The sequence below is a fragment of the Triticum urartu genome, chromosome 7 (assembly GCF_003073215.2).
Source record: "Triticum urartu cultivar G1812 chromosome 7, Tu2.1, whole genome shotgun sequence".
In the NCBI taxonomy this organism is placed as follows: Eukaryota; Viridiplantae; Streptophyta; class Magnoliopsida; order Poales; family Poaceae; genus Triticum; species Triticum urartu.
The window spans coordinates 566,217,422-566,232,398 of NC_053028.1; the positions used below are offsets into that span (position 1 = coordinate 566,217,422).

A 14,977-nucleotide genomic window follows, 5' to 3' on the forward strand; every position below is an offset into this window, starting at 1 on the left:
TTGATCCAGTGCCCAGTGCCAGTTCCTGTTTGTTGTGTGTTTTTTGTTTCACAGAAAACCCATACCAAACGGAGTCCAAACGGAATAAAAACTGACGGAGATTTATTTTGGAATATTTATGAATTTTGGGAAGTGGAATCATCGCAAGACGGTGCCCGAGGGGGGCACGAGGTAGGGGGGCGCGCCCCTGACCCTCGTGGCCACCCCGTAAGGCGGTTGGAGCCCTTCTTTCGCCGCAAGAAAGCTAATTTCCGGATAGATATCGTGTTAAAATTTCATCCCAATCGGAGTTACGGATCTCCGGGAATATAAGAAACGGTGAAAGGGAAGAATCTGAGAACGCAGAACCAGAGAGAGACAGAGAGATAAATCCAATCTCGGAGGGGCTCTCGCCCCTGCCATGCCATGGAGGCCATGGACCAGAGGGGAAACCCTTCTCCCATCTAAGGAGGAGGTCAAGGAAGAAGAAGAAGGAGGGGGCTCTCTCCCCCTCGCTTCCGGTGGCACCGGATGCCACCGGGGGCCATCATCATCACCGCGATCTTCACCAACAACTTCACCGCCATCATCACCAACTCTTCCCCCCTCTATGCAGCGGTGTAACCTCTCTCTTACCCGCTATAATCTCTACTTAAACATGGTGCTCAACGCTATATATTATTTCCCAATGATGTATGGCTATCCTATGATGTTTGAGTAGATCTGTTTTGTCCTAATGGCTATTTGATGATCGTGATTGGTTTGAGTTGTATGTTTTATTATTGGTGTTGTCCTATGGTGCTCTCCGTGTTGCGCAAACGTGAGGAATTCCCACTGTAGGGTTTGCAATATGTTTATGATTTCCTTATGGTGGGTGGCATGAGTGACAGAAGCACAGACCCAAGTAAGTAGGTTGTTTGCGTATGGGATAAAGGGGACTTGATGCTTTAATGCTATGGTTGGGTTTTACCTTAATGAATCTTTAGTAGTTGCGGATGCTTGCTAGAGTTCCAATCATAAGTGCATATGATCCAAGTAGAGAAAGTATGTTAGCTTATGCCTCTCCCTCAAATAAAATTGCAACAATGATTACCGGTCTAGTTATCGATTGCCTAGGGACAAATAACCTTCTTGTTGACAAAAGCTCTTTACTAAAACTAATTTAGTTGTGTCTTCATCTAAACAGCCCCTACTTTATATTTACTTGCTCTTTATTATCTTGCATACCTATCCAACAACACCTACAAAGTACTTCTAGTTTCATACTTGTTTCCGGTAAAGCGAACGTCAAGTGTGGGTAGAGTTGTATCGGTGGTCGATAGAACTTGGGGGAATATTTGTTCTACCTTTAGCTCCTCATTGGGTTCGACACTCTTACTTATCGAAAGAGGCTACAATTGATCCCCTATACTTGTGGGTTATCAAGAGCCGCTTCATCCAACAATACCGCTGAATCAAGAATCAACTAGTGACGGCATGCAATATGTATATACCCGCACCCACAGCTCCTTTGTGTTCTACTCGTGCATATAACATCTACGAATAGACCTGGATCGGATGCCATTGTTGGGGAATGCAGTAATTTCAAAAAAATTCCTACGCACACGCAAGATCTATCATGGTGATGCATAGCAACGAGAGGGGAAGAGTGTTGTCCACGTACCCTCGTAGACCGTAAGCGGAAGTGTTATGACAACGCGGTTGATGTAGTCATATGTCTTCATGATCTGACCGGTCCTAGTTCCGAAAGTACGGCACCTCCGTGATCTACACACGTTCAGCTCGGTGACGTACCACGAACTCTCGATCCAGCTGAGTGTTGAAGGAGAGCTTCGTCAGCACGACGGCGTGATGATGGTGATGATGATGCTACCGGAATAGGGCTTCGCTTAAGCACCGCTACGATATGACCGAGGTGGATTATGGTGGAGGGGGCACCGCACACGGCTAAGGGATCAATGATCAACTTGTGTGTCTATGGGGTGTCCCCTGGCCACTTATATAAAGGATGGAGGGAGGAGGAGGCCGGCCCTCATAGGGCGCTCCCAAAGTGTGGAGTCCTACTAGGACTCCCTAGTCCTAGTAGGATTCAACCTCCCACATGGAATAGGAAAAGGGGAAGGGAGAAGGAGAAGGAAGGAAGGGGGCGCCCTGATGTCTACTACACAACCTTCTTCTTGTAGACGTTGTTGGGCCTCCAAGTGCAGAGGTTTGTAGGACAATAGCAAATTTCCCTCAAGTGGATGACCTAAGATTTATCAATCCGTAGGAGGCATAGGATGAAGATGGTCTCTCTCAAGCAACCCTGCAACCAAATAACAAAGAGTCTCTTGTGTCCCCAACACACCCAATACAAATGGTAAATTGTATAGGTGCACTAGTTCGGCGAAGAGATGGTGATACAAGTGGTATATGGATGGTAGATAAAGGTTTTTGTAATCTGAAAATATAAAAACAGCAAGGTAACTAATGATAAAAGTGAGCACAAACGGTATTGCAATGCTAGGAAACAAGGCCTAGGGTTCATACTTTCACTAGTGCAAGTTCTCTCAACAATAATAACATAATTGGATCATATAACTATCCCTCAACATGCAACAAAGAGTCACTCCAAAGTCACTAATAGCGGAGAATGAACAAAGAGATTATGGTAGGGTACGAAACCACCTCAAAGTTATTTTTTCCAATCAATCCGTTGGGCTATTCCTATAAATGTCACAAACAGCCCTAGAGTTCGTACTAGAATAACACCTTAAGACACAAATCAACCAAAACCCTAATGTCACCTAGATACTCCAATGTCACCTCAAGTATCCGTGGGTATGATTATACGATATGCGTCACACAATCTCAGATTCATCTATTCAACCAACACATAGAACCTCAAAGAGTGCCCCAAAGTTTCTACCGGAGAATCACGATGAAAACGTGTGCCAACCCCTATGCATAGGTTCATTGGTGGAACCCGCAAGTTGATCACCAAAACATACATCAAGTGAATCACGTGATATCCCATTGTCACCACAGATACGCACGGCAAGACATACATCAAGTGTTCTCAAATCTTTAAAGACTCAATCCGATAAGATAACTTCAAAGGAGAAGCTCAATCCATTACAAGAGAGTAGAGGGGGAGAAGAAACATAAGATCCAACTATAATAGCAAAGCTCGCGATACATCAAGATCGTGCCAAATCAAGAACACGAGAGAGAGAGAGAGATCAAACACATAGCTACTGGTACATACCCTCAGCCCTGAGGGAGAACTACTCCCTCCTCGTCATGGAGAGCACCGGGATGATGAATATGGCCACCGGAGAGGGATTGCCCCCTCCGGCAGGGTGCTGGAACGGGTCTAGATTGGTTTTCGGTGGCTACAGAGGCTTCTGGCGGCGGAACTCCCGATCTATTGTGCTCTTCGATGTTTTTAGGGTATATGGGTATATATGGGAGGAAGAAGTACGTCAGGGGAGCCACGAGGGGCCCATGAGGGTGGAGGACGCGCCCAGGGGGGTGGGCGCGCACCCCTGCCTCGTGCCTTCCTCGTTGCTTCCCTTATGTACACCCCAAGTCTTCTGGATTGCTTCCGTTCCAAAAATAAGTTCCATGAAGTTTCAGATCAATTGGACTCCATTTGATTTTCCTTTTCTGCGATACTCTAAAACAAGGAAAAAAACAGAAACTGGCACTAGGCTCTAGGTTAATAGGTTAGTCCCAAAAATCATATAAAATAGCATATAAATGCATATAAAACATCCAAGGTTGATAATATAATAGCATGGAACAATCAAAAATTATAGATACGATGGAGACGTATCACGCCCCCTTTCCCTAGTACAATTCGGAACAGTCCATGGGGAAGGGGCGCGGCCACCCTTGAGGCCTTTCTCTCCTTTCCCGTATGGCCCATTAAGGCCCAATACGAATTCCCGTAACTCTCTAATACTTCGAAAAATACCCGAATCACTCGGAACCTTTCCGATGTTCGACTATAGTCTTCCAATATATCGATCTTTACGTCTCAACCATTTCGAGACTCCTCGTCATGTCCCCGGTCTCATCCGGGACTCCGAACAAACTTCGGTCATCAAATCACATAACTCATGATACAAATCGTCACAGAACGTTAAGCGTGCGGACCCTACGGGTTCGAGAACTATGTAGACATGACCGAGACTCATCTCCGGTCAATAACCAATAGCGCAATCTGGATGCTCATATTGGTTTCTACATATTCTACGAAGATCTTTATCGTTCAAACCGCATAACAACATATGTTGTTCCCTTTGTCATCGGTATGTTACTTGCCCGATATTCGATCGTCGGTATCTCAATACCTAGTTCAATCTCGTTACCGGCAAGTCTCTTTACTCGTTCCGTAATACATCATCCCGCAACTAACTCATTAGTCACATTTCTTGCAAGGCTTATAGTGATGTGCATTACCGAGAGGGCCCAGAGATACCTCTCCGATAGACGGAGTGACAAATCCTAATCTCGATCTATGCCAACTCAACAAACACCATTGGAGACACCTGTAGAGTATCTTTATAATCACCCAGTTTCGTTGTGACGTTTGATAGCACACAAGGTGTTCCTCCGGTTTTCAGGAGTTGCATAATCTCATAGTCAGAGGAACATGTATAAGTCATGAAGAAAGCAGTAGCAATAAAACTGAACGATCATTATGCTAAGCTAACAGATGGGTCTTGTCCATCACATCATTCTCTAATGATGTGATCCCATTCATCAAATGACAACGCATGTCCATGGCTAGGAAATTTAACCATCTTTGGTTAACGAGCTAGTCAAGTAGAGGCATACTAGGAACACTCTGTTTGTCTATGTATTCACACATGTACTAAGTTTCCGGTTAATAAAATTCTAGCATGAATAATAAACATTTATCATGATATAAGGAAATATAAATAACAACTTTATTATTGCCTCTAGGGCATATTTCCTTCAGAGGTGTCTGCACCACCTCCTCCCGTGGTGACGCATCCCGCTCCGGTGACCGCGGCGGCGTGGGGCGCCAGGTCACGTCCCCCCCACGGCATGCGCCATCTCCGGATCCGTGCACGACCAGCTCCACTGCTGGCCCAGTAGGGCCTCCTCCATCACCTCCTCCGCCGCCACCATCTCCAGCTCAGGGATGGCGACGTCGCCGGCCGCAGAGAGGGCCATCGTCTCCTCTAGGCCCGGCCATTGGCGCTCATCATGCGTGTTCATGGAGTCCTCCATGACACGTTGCATGAGTCGGGCCTCCTCCCCCGCAGTCATGCGAGGAGGTGGAGGTGGTGACGGAGACGGGGAAGGCGACGGCGTGGGCGTGAGGCCGCGCACCCGCGTACGCCCGCGCGCCTCCCGGCGTGGCCGCCGCGGCCCAGACACCGTGTCGGCGAAGTAGGAAGCGCGCCGGACGCCGTGCTCGTCCTGGAGCCATGTGTCCCAGAGCCCGGGGTCGGGGGCGTACCTTTCGTCGTAGTAGAGGTCGTCGGGGAGGAGGCGGCGTCGGCGTGCGATCTCATCGCGGCGCGCATGGCCACTCATCGGGGCCGGCGGGATCGGGACCCAGTCTGCGGAAAGGTGCCAGTTGTTGGGGAGATGGATGTCGCTCCACGGGACCGGCGTTCGCGTCTCCCAATAACACCGGCACACGTCCACGCCCAGGTACTGCCGGTTGTGCTCGCCGGCGGCCCCAGGGGTGATGCTGAACGGGGCAGTGGCAGGGGCCCGACGCGACGGCGAAGTGGCCTCCTCTTTCATGGAGCCGCGGCGACGTCCCGAGGAGGAGCCGGCCTCGCGGTCGTGCTTCCCCTTGCGGTCGTGGTTCCAGAACCCTATGGTTGCGAGGCGGCCAGCCGGCGAGTTCGAGGCTAGGGTTTGGTGATGTCGGGTTTCGAGGACGCCGCGGGGTGAAGTGGGAGTGTGGACGACGACCGCTCCACGGCTTCCCCATTTAAGAAGGACCGCGACCGTTCGCCTGGGCGGATGACAGGCGGGGTCGCCCGCGCGTGCGCATTGATGTGGGCGGGTGGGAGGTAGGTGGCCGCCTGCCACGCGACTCCGACGCGGACGAGCGACGCGTCCGTTTCATGTCCGCCGCGACCCAAACCCGACGCATGTTTGCGCTCGAAATGGGTCGATCCTGATACAAAACGGACCAGATGGGTCCGGTCCGTCGCGCGCTGGGCCGACCGTTTTGTCTCTTTTACCCCAAACGAACGGGGCCAGACAGAATGGGGTCACGCGGTGGAGTTGGCCTCATGCCCCCCTCTTCTTCACCAGCCAGTGGATGTTTTGTTCTTCTTGGTTTTTATATTAGTTTATTAGGGAGTAATACTCTACTGGTAATCCTGGCCTGTGTGCGCTAGGTCTGTCCATTGTTTTCCTCCACCAACAACGCATCGTTACTTGTTATAGACGGAGACAGCGATGAGATGGAACGAGCATTATGAAATCGAAGTCTTTCCGAGAACAGTAGGAGCGGTCGGGGGAATCGTTGATTCGTTTCCCAACGCAGCGCAACGCGTGGCAAGACAGTGTGCGTGGCGCGCGTGACGCAGCAAGCTCCTCCTCACGCGCACTACAAAACACACTTACCACGACCACCGTCCGCCGCGCAGTGTGAGCAGTACTAGAGCATAAGACGGACAGAGACAGAGAGGGAGAGAGGAGCATGGAGGCGGCGGCGGTGGAGAGGAGCGTTGTGTGCGTGACCGGCGCAGGGGGCTTCGTCGCCTCGTGGCTCGTCAAGCTCCTCCTCTCCAAGCCCCATTACACCGTCCGCGGCACCGTGCGCGATCCCGGTAAGAGCCCTCGACCTCCTCGCTTCGATCCGACGGCCCTTCCCACCAACTCCCGAAGATTCTTTTTCATCTGGGCTGTGCCATCGGAGATCTATGCTTACGCACGAGTATGTAGGGATTGGTCAATAGAATGTAATGTAGTAGTTGCTGAAAAATGAGAACCCAATGTTGACATGAAGATGCTGACCTCCGACGTATTGTAGTTCTTGAATTTCTGAAAAATTGCAAGGGTTGTGATGGTGGTGCTGTGTTCTGTGCGTGCCCACATGCTGCAGGTGATGCTAAGAATGCTCATCTCAAGGCGCTAGAAGGTGCCGGGGAGAGGGTGCAGCTGCTCAGCGCCGACCTGATGGACTACGGCAGCATTGCGTCGGCGGTTGCTGGCTGTGAGGGCGTCTTCCATGTTGCCAGCCCTGTCCCTTCTGGCAGATCAACCAATCCCGAGGTGATATTCTCAAGAGCACGTGTTTCACAGTTTAAGGGACCATTTCTTATTCATAGGAGACATACTGAATTCAGGGCATAACGTGTGAGTGAGATGTGCAAATTTTAACAAGTGTGTATTCTAACAATCTGTTACTCGTTTGTAGGAAGAAGTTATAGCCCCTGCTGTAACAGGCACACTGAATGTGCTGAAGGCTTGCCACGAGGCAAAAGTTAAGCGAGTTGTCATAGTGTCTTCATGTGCTGCTGTGTTCAACAATCCTGACTGGCCTAAGGGCAAAGTATTTACTGAAGACAGCTGGTCAGACGAGGATCTCTGCAGAAAGGGTGAGGTAAGTAAGCCTTTGCATTTCGTAAACCTTTGTGTGCTAACGATATGATCTTCTTCAGCTAACTGCACAAACCATTCCTGGTCTCTTGTTGTAATTCCTTGCTATGGATGACCCCTATGAAATAAGTTATCTTTGTTGTCGTCCTGGCAGGATTGGTATTTGCTTTCCAAAACACGCGCAGAGCGTGAGGCTTTTGCTTATGCAGCAAAAACTGGGCTGGATGTTGTAGCCATTTTACCATCCTTGGTACTTGGCCCCTTGATGCAGCCTACAGTGAATGCGAGCAGTAAAATTCTCCTTAAATATCTCAAAGGTGAGTGTGTTTATCTTCGGGTTCGTTTGTTTTACATGCCCTTATATGAAACAGTACACAAATGAGTCAATATTGCTCTGTTTATTAAACTTGGGCATCAGAAAATGATGTCTGCCCTCTGTTGCTTGTTTCTAACTGAACCAAGCATAGCACAATGGACCTTTGTACTTTTAAAATCAAAGTTGTTCAAAAGACCAAACTAGTTTGGGCTTGTATATAGTTTTGTTTCTATAAAACTGAAATACCTCTCTTTTGCAGGAGAACATGAGACTGTAGAAAATAGATTCTGGAATCTAGTGGACGTTCGTGATGTCGCCGATGCTCTTCTTCTGGCATATGAAAATCCAGCGGCATCTGGACGGTACATCTGCAGTCCAGTACGAATAAAAGTCTCTGATGTCATAAGCATTCTGAAGACCTTATATCCAACATACACTTATCCCAAAAAGTAAGCGCCTTTCTCAGCAGGCAAATTTGTTTCATCTTACTACTATTTCAATCCTCACAAGCTAGATGGCACCCCCTGAAAAGGAAGGATAAATATAAGTCTAGTTATCTTTTCCTGAGATAAGCAAGTATCAGCAATTCAGCATCACCTGGAAAGCACTGGAATGGGGATTGTTGTCATTTGTCAAATCGAATAAAGCATAGTTTTTCAAAGTGTAATACCAACTGCACATACAATTTAGCATGCATTTTACGATATGAAATGTAAAAACTTTTAACAGAAAATGTTGTCACGATATCATAAAATGCTTACGATACGGAAATATCCTACTGTTTTTTCTCCCTTCTGACAAATGCTTTTCCATACTTAACTTGGGCGCAATTTGCTCTCTTCGAATTGGTTTGCAGCTTTACGGAGGTGGAAAAAGGTAACGTTATGAGTTCAGAGAAACTTCAGAAGCTAGGGTGGACCTTCAGGCCTGTAGAGAAGACCCTCGGAGACAGCGTCGAATCCTACAAAGCATCTGGCATCCTGAACTGAACATCCAACTAGGGAAAGTAATAATGCTTGCAAACTCCTTCTGGTTCATGTAAGCAGTGAAACAAAATAAGTTGGTGACACGATCATCAAGGGAATCATGTGAAATAAAAGAAACATTGGAATATTATGTGTGTTTTTATTTCTGAGGTCTCGCGCAGTGTTCTGTGCTTCTATGAGTGACTGCCTGCATATATTGTGTGATTACTGAACCTGTTAAAGCAGGAACATATTGCCCATTTTTTCTTAGGCGAGTGATAGGCGCCGGCACGCCGGCCCAAAAATTTGGGCCGGTCTCTGCACTACCACACGATACGCCACTTCTAAACCGGTACGATCATTCGTTCGTCTCACAAAAAAAGCAAAAAAAAAAAGAGGATAGAACCCAGCGCAACCGCTCATCCTCATCCGCACTCGCTGGCTTCCCGCACGGCGGCACAACATGCGCTCGTCGGCCGTCCTTGTGACCCAGGCTTGCCCTCGATTGCTCGCCACAAGTCGCCATTGTCGTGCCCGAGGTCGCCATTGTAGCTCCCGACCACCCCGTGGTTGCAGCACGGGGGCACACTGTGGCATCTCCGCCACCAGCCGCTGTTGCAGCGCCGCCACCACCTTTGTCCCTCGCCCCAGCAAATCGACTCAAAGGGAGGCGATGGGTGGGGCTGTTGGGGCAGGGGACTTGGAAGTGGTTGGTTAGCTTGTGTTACGTGTTATGGAATGGGTATGAAAATTCTTAAAGTGATATGAATCAAGTGACCGGTCACAAAGATTGATCGGTCAGTGATGACATGTCATCAGTGACCTCCCAATGTGGAATGACCGGATCATATCTGACCAGTGACAAGTCATCAATGCCCCTGTAATCGCTATCAGCGTTGAGTTGTCCGCCAATTGGCCGGTCAATGATGACTTATTTTAAATAGTCATGAATGATGCACATTTCGTGTCAGTCAATGTTGACCCTTATCACTGACATGTGGCCAGAGACCAGTCAATGATGAGGGGTCAGTAGTATACCAATCTATAGTAGTGAGAGGGTCATCTAGCTAAGACACTTGGGATCAGCTCTCACTTGGAATAATTGGTGCCTCAATTTTAGCGACTTTCGCCTTAGCACCACACTCTCAAAATATTTAGCACCACCCTGGGTTGCATTGAACGTTGGCCAATGTTGCTCATGCTCTAAGACCATCTTCAGCCCCCCCCCCCCATACACACATATAAAACCTTCCACTGTGGGAAGTTGAGACTACTTTGGGCATGTCTAGTTCTCCTTTCTCATCCTCAAATTTCGTGATCACAAAAAATCACCCCAACTCCCTCTAAATAGGGGGGAGGGGGTGCAACTCCCCTGATATTCTCTCCCGGTTGGGGCCAAGGCCAATCGTTCCTTCCCGGCAGATGCAACCGCCACACCTCGCCAACTCTCAACTCAAAACCCCGCTGCTCGCATGGAGCTGCCGCTGAGCTCCTCCCTGTCAGGTCCCAAGGTCGCCCCCTCCCCCCCCCCCTGTGCCAACCCTGATTGTGACTACACCGACTCCCACGTCCCAAATTGAGATTGGGCACCCCCAACTCCTTGTCGCGAGCTCGCTGTGGGACAAGACCCTGCCACACCCACCTCGCCATAGACGATGGAGAGGCCGGGTGAGGAAAATTCCAACGCGGATCACCAAATGACGTGTCCGTGAACAGCCCAACCATCCAACCGTGTTTGTCAAATCTAGATTGTGGATTATGACTGACAACGGGTCAAGTGGACAAAGAGAAAATAAATGGGGACAACCGAATCAACTAACAGCGAGCCAGGCATAGCCGCCCCCCCCCCCCGAGTTTGGGGGGTTTTAAACGCCGGGGTAATACAAACAATTTCGTGGCTAAAACTGTCCCCAGATTCTTTAAAGTGCACGCGCACTTTTTGGAGGAAACAAGCGGCCAGGCTTCACAGCCATGCATGAGTTGTTTTTTGTCTACTAATGCATGTCGTTATTAGTATTAAATGTGTTCACACTGGTTAGTTCTATTTGAAAGCAACAGCTTCACGTGCAATTACTTCGGTTTTTCAAATTTTTAAAAAGTCATATCTTTCAAACCGCGCGTCGGAATCCAGACCCGTCTTCACCGTTGGATTCTTCGCGACGAGATCTTTGAAACTAGATCCCGCATGGGTATATTTTGACGAAATTTTTCTGATGCCAACTTTGACGCTATATTGTGCAACTTCAATATTGCACTGTGCAACTTTAGTACTACATGGTGCATTTTTTTCAAAATTAGTTTTTGGAGCTGCATGATCTAATTTCACATGAGGTTACAACCTAGCAACCATGAAAATTTGATGTGCAACTAGTCTACTGTCCTGACCAACTATGTAGTAGTCAATGTGCAACCCTTGTCCCTACTCGTGGATGTGTAGGTTTTTTTATAGTTGACACACCCTGCCCCACCTTCCCTACCAGTGATATGTGCAATTTAGTCTGTTGTTCGAGCCAACTTCCTATTATTAAATGTGCAACTCCTTCCCCTCCCTACTTGTGGATTTGTAGTTTCAGTTGGCGGGGGCAACAAATGGAGTTGCACAAAGTCTGCTAGGCAGTTGGCCGGAGCAACATATAAAGTTGCACATCTCACAAGCAGAGATAGTTGGATGGTGAAAATTTCACATTCATGAGGGTAGTGAAAAGTTACATATTCACGAGGGTAGTAAAAGTTGCATATAAACGGGGCGCTAAAGTTGCACATCCCACTAGATGGGTGGTTTCGGGTGCTAGTAAGGAAATTACACATCCATGAGGTATGAGGGATAGTTGCACATCATTGGTAAACAGTTGGAGGTGATGGTATCCGAAGTTGCACTTCCACTGCTAGACAGTTGGCTGATGTAGCAAACAGTGAAAGCACAATCATGAAGCAAGGGGAAAGTTGCACATGAACTACTAGGCAGTTGGTCTTGGCAAACACGAATTTGAACATCTCACTAGGAGGAGGTAGTTTGGGGGTAGATGTGCCATAAACTACACTTCCACAAGGTAGGTGAAAAGTTGCACATCCACTATCAGGTAGTTACACACCGACTGCTATGCAGTTGTACAAAACAAGGGACTTAGTTGCACACAAAAAATTCGTTGAAATATATCTATGCGGGATGTAGTTTCGAAGAGCACGTCGCGAGGTTCCAACGATGAAAACGGATCTAAATTCCGACACACAGTTTGAAAGATATAGCTTTTTAAAAATTTTAAAACCCAAAATTATTACACAAAAGACAACGTGAGCTAGATGCATGCAGACATCATAATAGTAATGTATTTTTTAGCACTTTTGGTTCACACGAAAAATAATACATTAATTTTTTTTTAAATCATATGAAACAAAAACTTTTTAAATAGGTAGGCCACTCCGGACCACTAGGAGCAGCCACCGCTCCCTAGACGTGTCCAAAACTGTGTGAGCGGTCAGGAGACAATTAGGCGACGCGGGAGTTGCCCTGAGAGGGGTGGGAGGTGCTGAGGGATGATGGCAGGGGGAGGACACTAAAAATTGGTAAACTTTCAAATTAAAATAAATTGGGATTTTATTTGGGGGGCGAGTGTACTGGGAATTTGGGATCCGCGGCACCTCATCGTAATCCAGACACTGTTATTGGGACAGCCCCGCTTCACCCTGCTGGAGATATATTATCGAGGATTTGCCTCAGTTACCAGTGGTCTCTTTCAGTTTCGGGTCACAGCACAGACAGGAGGAGGGACATGGAGGCGGCCGGCGCGGGGAAAGCGGCGGCCGTGTGCGTGACGGGCGCGGGAGGCTTCATCGCCTCGTGGCTCGTCCGGCGCCTCCTATCCAGAGGAGACTACGCGGTGCATGGCACCGTCCGTGATCCCAGTAAGATTTTCTTGAGATGATCCATCCTCCTATCTCTCGCAGGTCTAGGCGAAAGCTTTAAGATGCGAAGTTCCCCGTCTGCAGGCGACCCCAAGAATGATCACCTGAGGGCGCTGGCCGGCGCCGGCGAGCGGCTGCGGCTGTTCAAGGCCGACGTGCTGGACTACTCGAGCGTGGCGTCCGCCGTGGCCGGCTGTGCCGGCGTCTTCCACATCGCAAGCCCCTGTCCCGCCGCCAAATCGACGAACCCCGAGGTAATTAACAGCCTAGCTGTAGCACACAAGCGTGAGCATAGGCGACGGTAATTAATTGGTTGCGCGGCGCAGGTGGAGCTGCTTGCACCGGCGGTGGCCGGCACGCTGAACGTGCTCAGGGCCTGCCGCGAGGCCGGCGTCCGCCGCGTCGTCGTGGTATCGTCGGTCGGCGCGGTCTTCATCAACCCCAAGCTCCCCGAGGGCCCCGTCCTGGACGAACACTGCTGGTCCAATGAGGAGTACTGCAGAACAACTGAGGTGACGACTCGGTCTATTTTCTCTCTCTCTCTCTCGCTCTGACCACTCAGGAGTAAATTAAGCTGTAGTACTAGTTGTTTTCCAAACTGATTTTCATGAGAAAGCTTGCACCAATCTGCCAGTCACTGTTGTTTTCATCCAGTTTGTTCAAAAAGCCGTTTTCATCCGGATCCTGCTTCATCCATTTCACAATATAGTGTGTCCACGCTTTCCGAGATTCAAATTTAACCATAAATTTAATCAATGAGACCAATTGCGGTAAATACGAATTCAGTGATATAATTTTTGCTCCCATCACAGTCAGTCTTGTTGATTAAATTTACGATCAAACTTGAATCTTGAGAAATACGGACGCACTACATTGTGAAATGGAGGAATGGAGGGAGTAGCTACTAGTACTGCTGGACTGACACGATGGCTTATGCCAGAACTGGTACTGTCTGTCCAAGACACTAGCCGAGCGCGAGGCACTCTCCTACGCAGAGAAGACCGGGCTAAGCGTGGTGACCGTGTGTCCCTCGCTGGTGTTCGGCCCTCTGCTGCAGCCCACGGTGAACGCCAGCAGCTTGTTCCTCATCAACTACTTGAAATGTAAGCTCCATTTTGCGCCCTTTGATCTTTTCGCATTCAGATTCAGATATGTAAATACAGATGCAGTTCTTGCTAACATACGGTTGGTTTGATCTTGATCTACGAATGCAGGCGAAGGCGCGGACGCCATGGAGGACAAGGTGAGGAACATGGTGGACGTCAGGGACGTCGCCGACGCCCTTGTACTGGCGTACGAGAGCCCGGAGGCGGCCGGCCGCTACATCTGCAGTGCGCATGCCAGGAAGGTCTCTGAAACGGTTTCCATCGTCAGGAGCATGTATCCGAACCTGAACTACCCAAAGAAGTAAGACGCCACACTTACGCTCGCCTTACGCCACGTATGTGCAGTGATTGTGTGCAAACTGACAGTAAGCTCGTGATTTTGACGGCGGTGACGATGATTTTGGCAGGTACGTTCAGGTGGGAGATCAGAAGGTGTTCAGCTCCGAGAAGCTGCGGAGGCTGGGGTGGAAGTTCAGGACGCTGGAGGAGATGCTTAAGGACAGCGTTGAGTCCTACATGGCTGCAGGAATCCTAAACTGAGCTTGGCAATGCGACTGTCAAACAAACTGAATTTGGCCATGGTGTATGTGCAAAAGGAGTGAGTGTGAGGCCTTATACAATGGAAGATGCTTAGAAAAATAAATTGAATTTTTCTGAAGCATCGACGCCTATTTCTATAGGAGAGACGCTTAGTTAAGCGTCTGTCCTGTACAAATAAGCACAGGTGTTTAAAAAAATTCTGATTTATTTCTTTAAGCACCTCTCCTAAGCATCTTCCATTGTACAAGGCCTGAAGTGTATTGCTAGTTTCAATTCATGGCAGCTGGTTAGCTGATTTGTGCCATGATCAAACTGTACCCTGAAAATTGTAGGGTGTTTCTTTTTTGCGGGAAAATATTCTTCTTTTTTAAATTGGAAAACTTCTATTTCATTAGCCAAAACAACCAGCTAAATCGCTGGTAACCAGACCACAAGCAAAGTCCGGGACACCATCCTCCCATACAGTTGAGGAAGCAAGCTCTAGGGTAGCACCAAAGGCAGCTAAAGAATCAGCTACTTGTATTACTCAAAAACTGAGAATCTTCTATTAAAATATTATAAGCTCGCCGCCTGGTGCATCGAGA

At 48.5% G+C, this 14,977-nt stretch overlaps 2 protein-coding genes across 2 annotated transcripts; both read left to right on the plus strand.

The window, feature by feature from the left end:
* The first annotated feature begins 6,505 nt into the window (after positions 1 to 6,505).
* On the plus strand, positions 6,506 to 9,005 carry LOC125521226 (cinnamoyl-CoA reductase 1-like). Its single transcript, XM_048686288.1, has 6 exons — positions 6,506 to 6,791; positions 7,067 to 7,236; positions 7,382 to 7,567; positions 7,718 to 7,880; positions 8,139 to 8,328; positions 8,736 to 9,005. The coding sequence occupies exons 1-6, from the start codon at positions 6,662 to 6,664 to the stop codon at positions 8,866 to 8,868; spliced, it is 972 nt and encodes a 323-aa protein (XP_048542245.1). The 5' UTR covers positions 6,506 to 6,661; the 3' UTR covers positions 8,869 to 9,005.
* A 3,329-nt stretch (positions 9,006 to 12,334) lies between these two features.
* On the plus strand, positions 12,335 to 14,765 carry LOC125521225 (cinnamoyl-CoA reductase 1-like). The gene is made up of 6 exons (XM_048686287.1): positions 12,335 to 12,747; positions 12,832 to 13,001; positions 13,074 to 13,259; positions 13,688 to 13,850; positions 13,962 to 14,154; positions 14,261 to 14,765. The coding sequence occupies exons 1-6, from the start codon at positions 12,615 to 12,617 to the stop codon at positions 14,391 to 14,393; spliced, it is 978 nt and encodes a 325-aa protein (XP_048542244.1). The 5' UTR covers positions 12,335 to 12,614; the 3' UTR covers positions 14,394 to 14,765.
* The last annotated feature ends 212 nt before the right edge of the window (positions 14,766 to 14,977 follow it).

What these genes read in the sequence shown, in the direction of transcription:
- LOC125521226 (XM_048686288.1), top strand. Translation starts at nt 6,662, where the DNA reads ATGGAGGCGGCGGCGGTGGAGAGGAGCGTTGTGTGCGTGACCGGCGCA. An exon ending in ATCTCTGCAGAAAGGGTGAG is followed by an intron (nt 7,568 to 7,717) that starts GTAAGTAAGCCT and finishes TCGTCCTGGCAG; the next exon opens with GATTGGTATTTGCTTTCCAA. An exon ending in TCTCCTTAAATATCTCAAAG is followed by an intron (nt 7,881 to 8,138) that starts GTGAGTGTGTTT and finishes TCTCTTTTGCAG; the next exon opens with GAGAACATGAGACTGTAGAA.
- LOC125521225 (XM_048686287.1), top strand. Translation starts at nt 12,615, where the DNA reads ATGGAGGCGGCCGGCGCGGGGAAAGCGGCGGCCGTGTGCGTGACGGGC. An exon ending in TGGCACCGTCCGTGATCCCA is followed by an intron (nt 12,748 to 12,831) that starts GTAAGATTTTCT and finishes CCCCGTCTGCAG; the next exon opens with GCGACCCCAAGAATGATCAC. An exon ending in CCAAATCGACGAACCCCGAG is followed by an intron (nt 13,002 to 13,073) that starts GTAATTAACAGC and finishes TGCGCGGCGCAG; the next exon opens with GTGGAGCTGCTTGCACCGGC.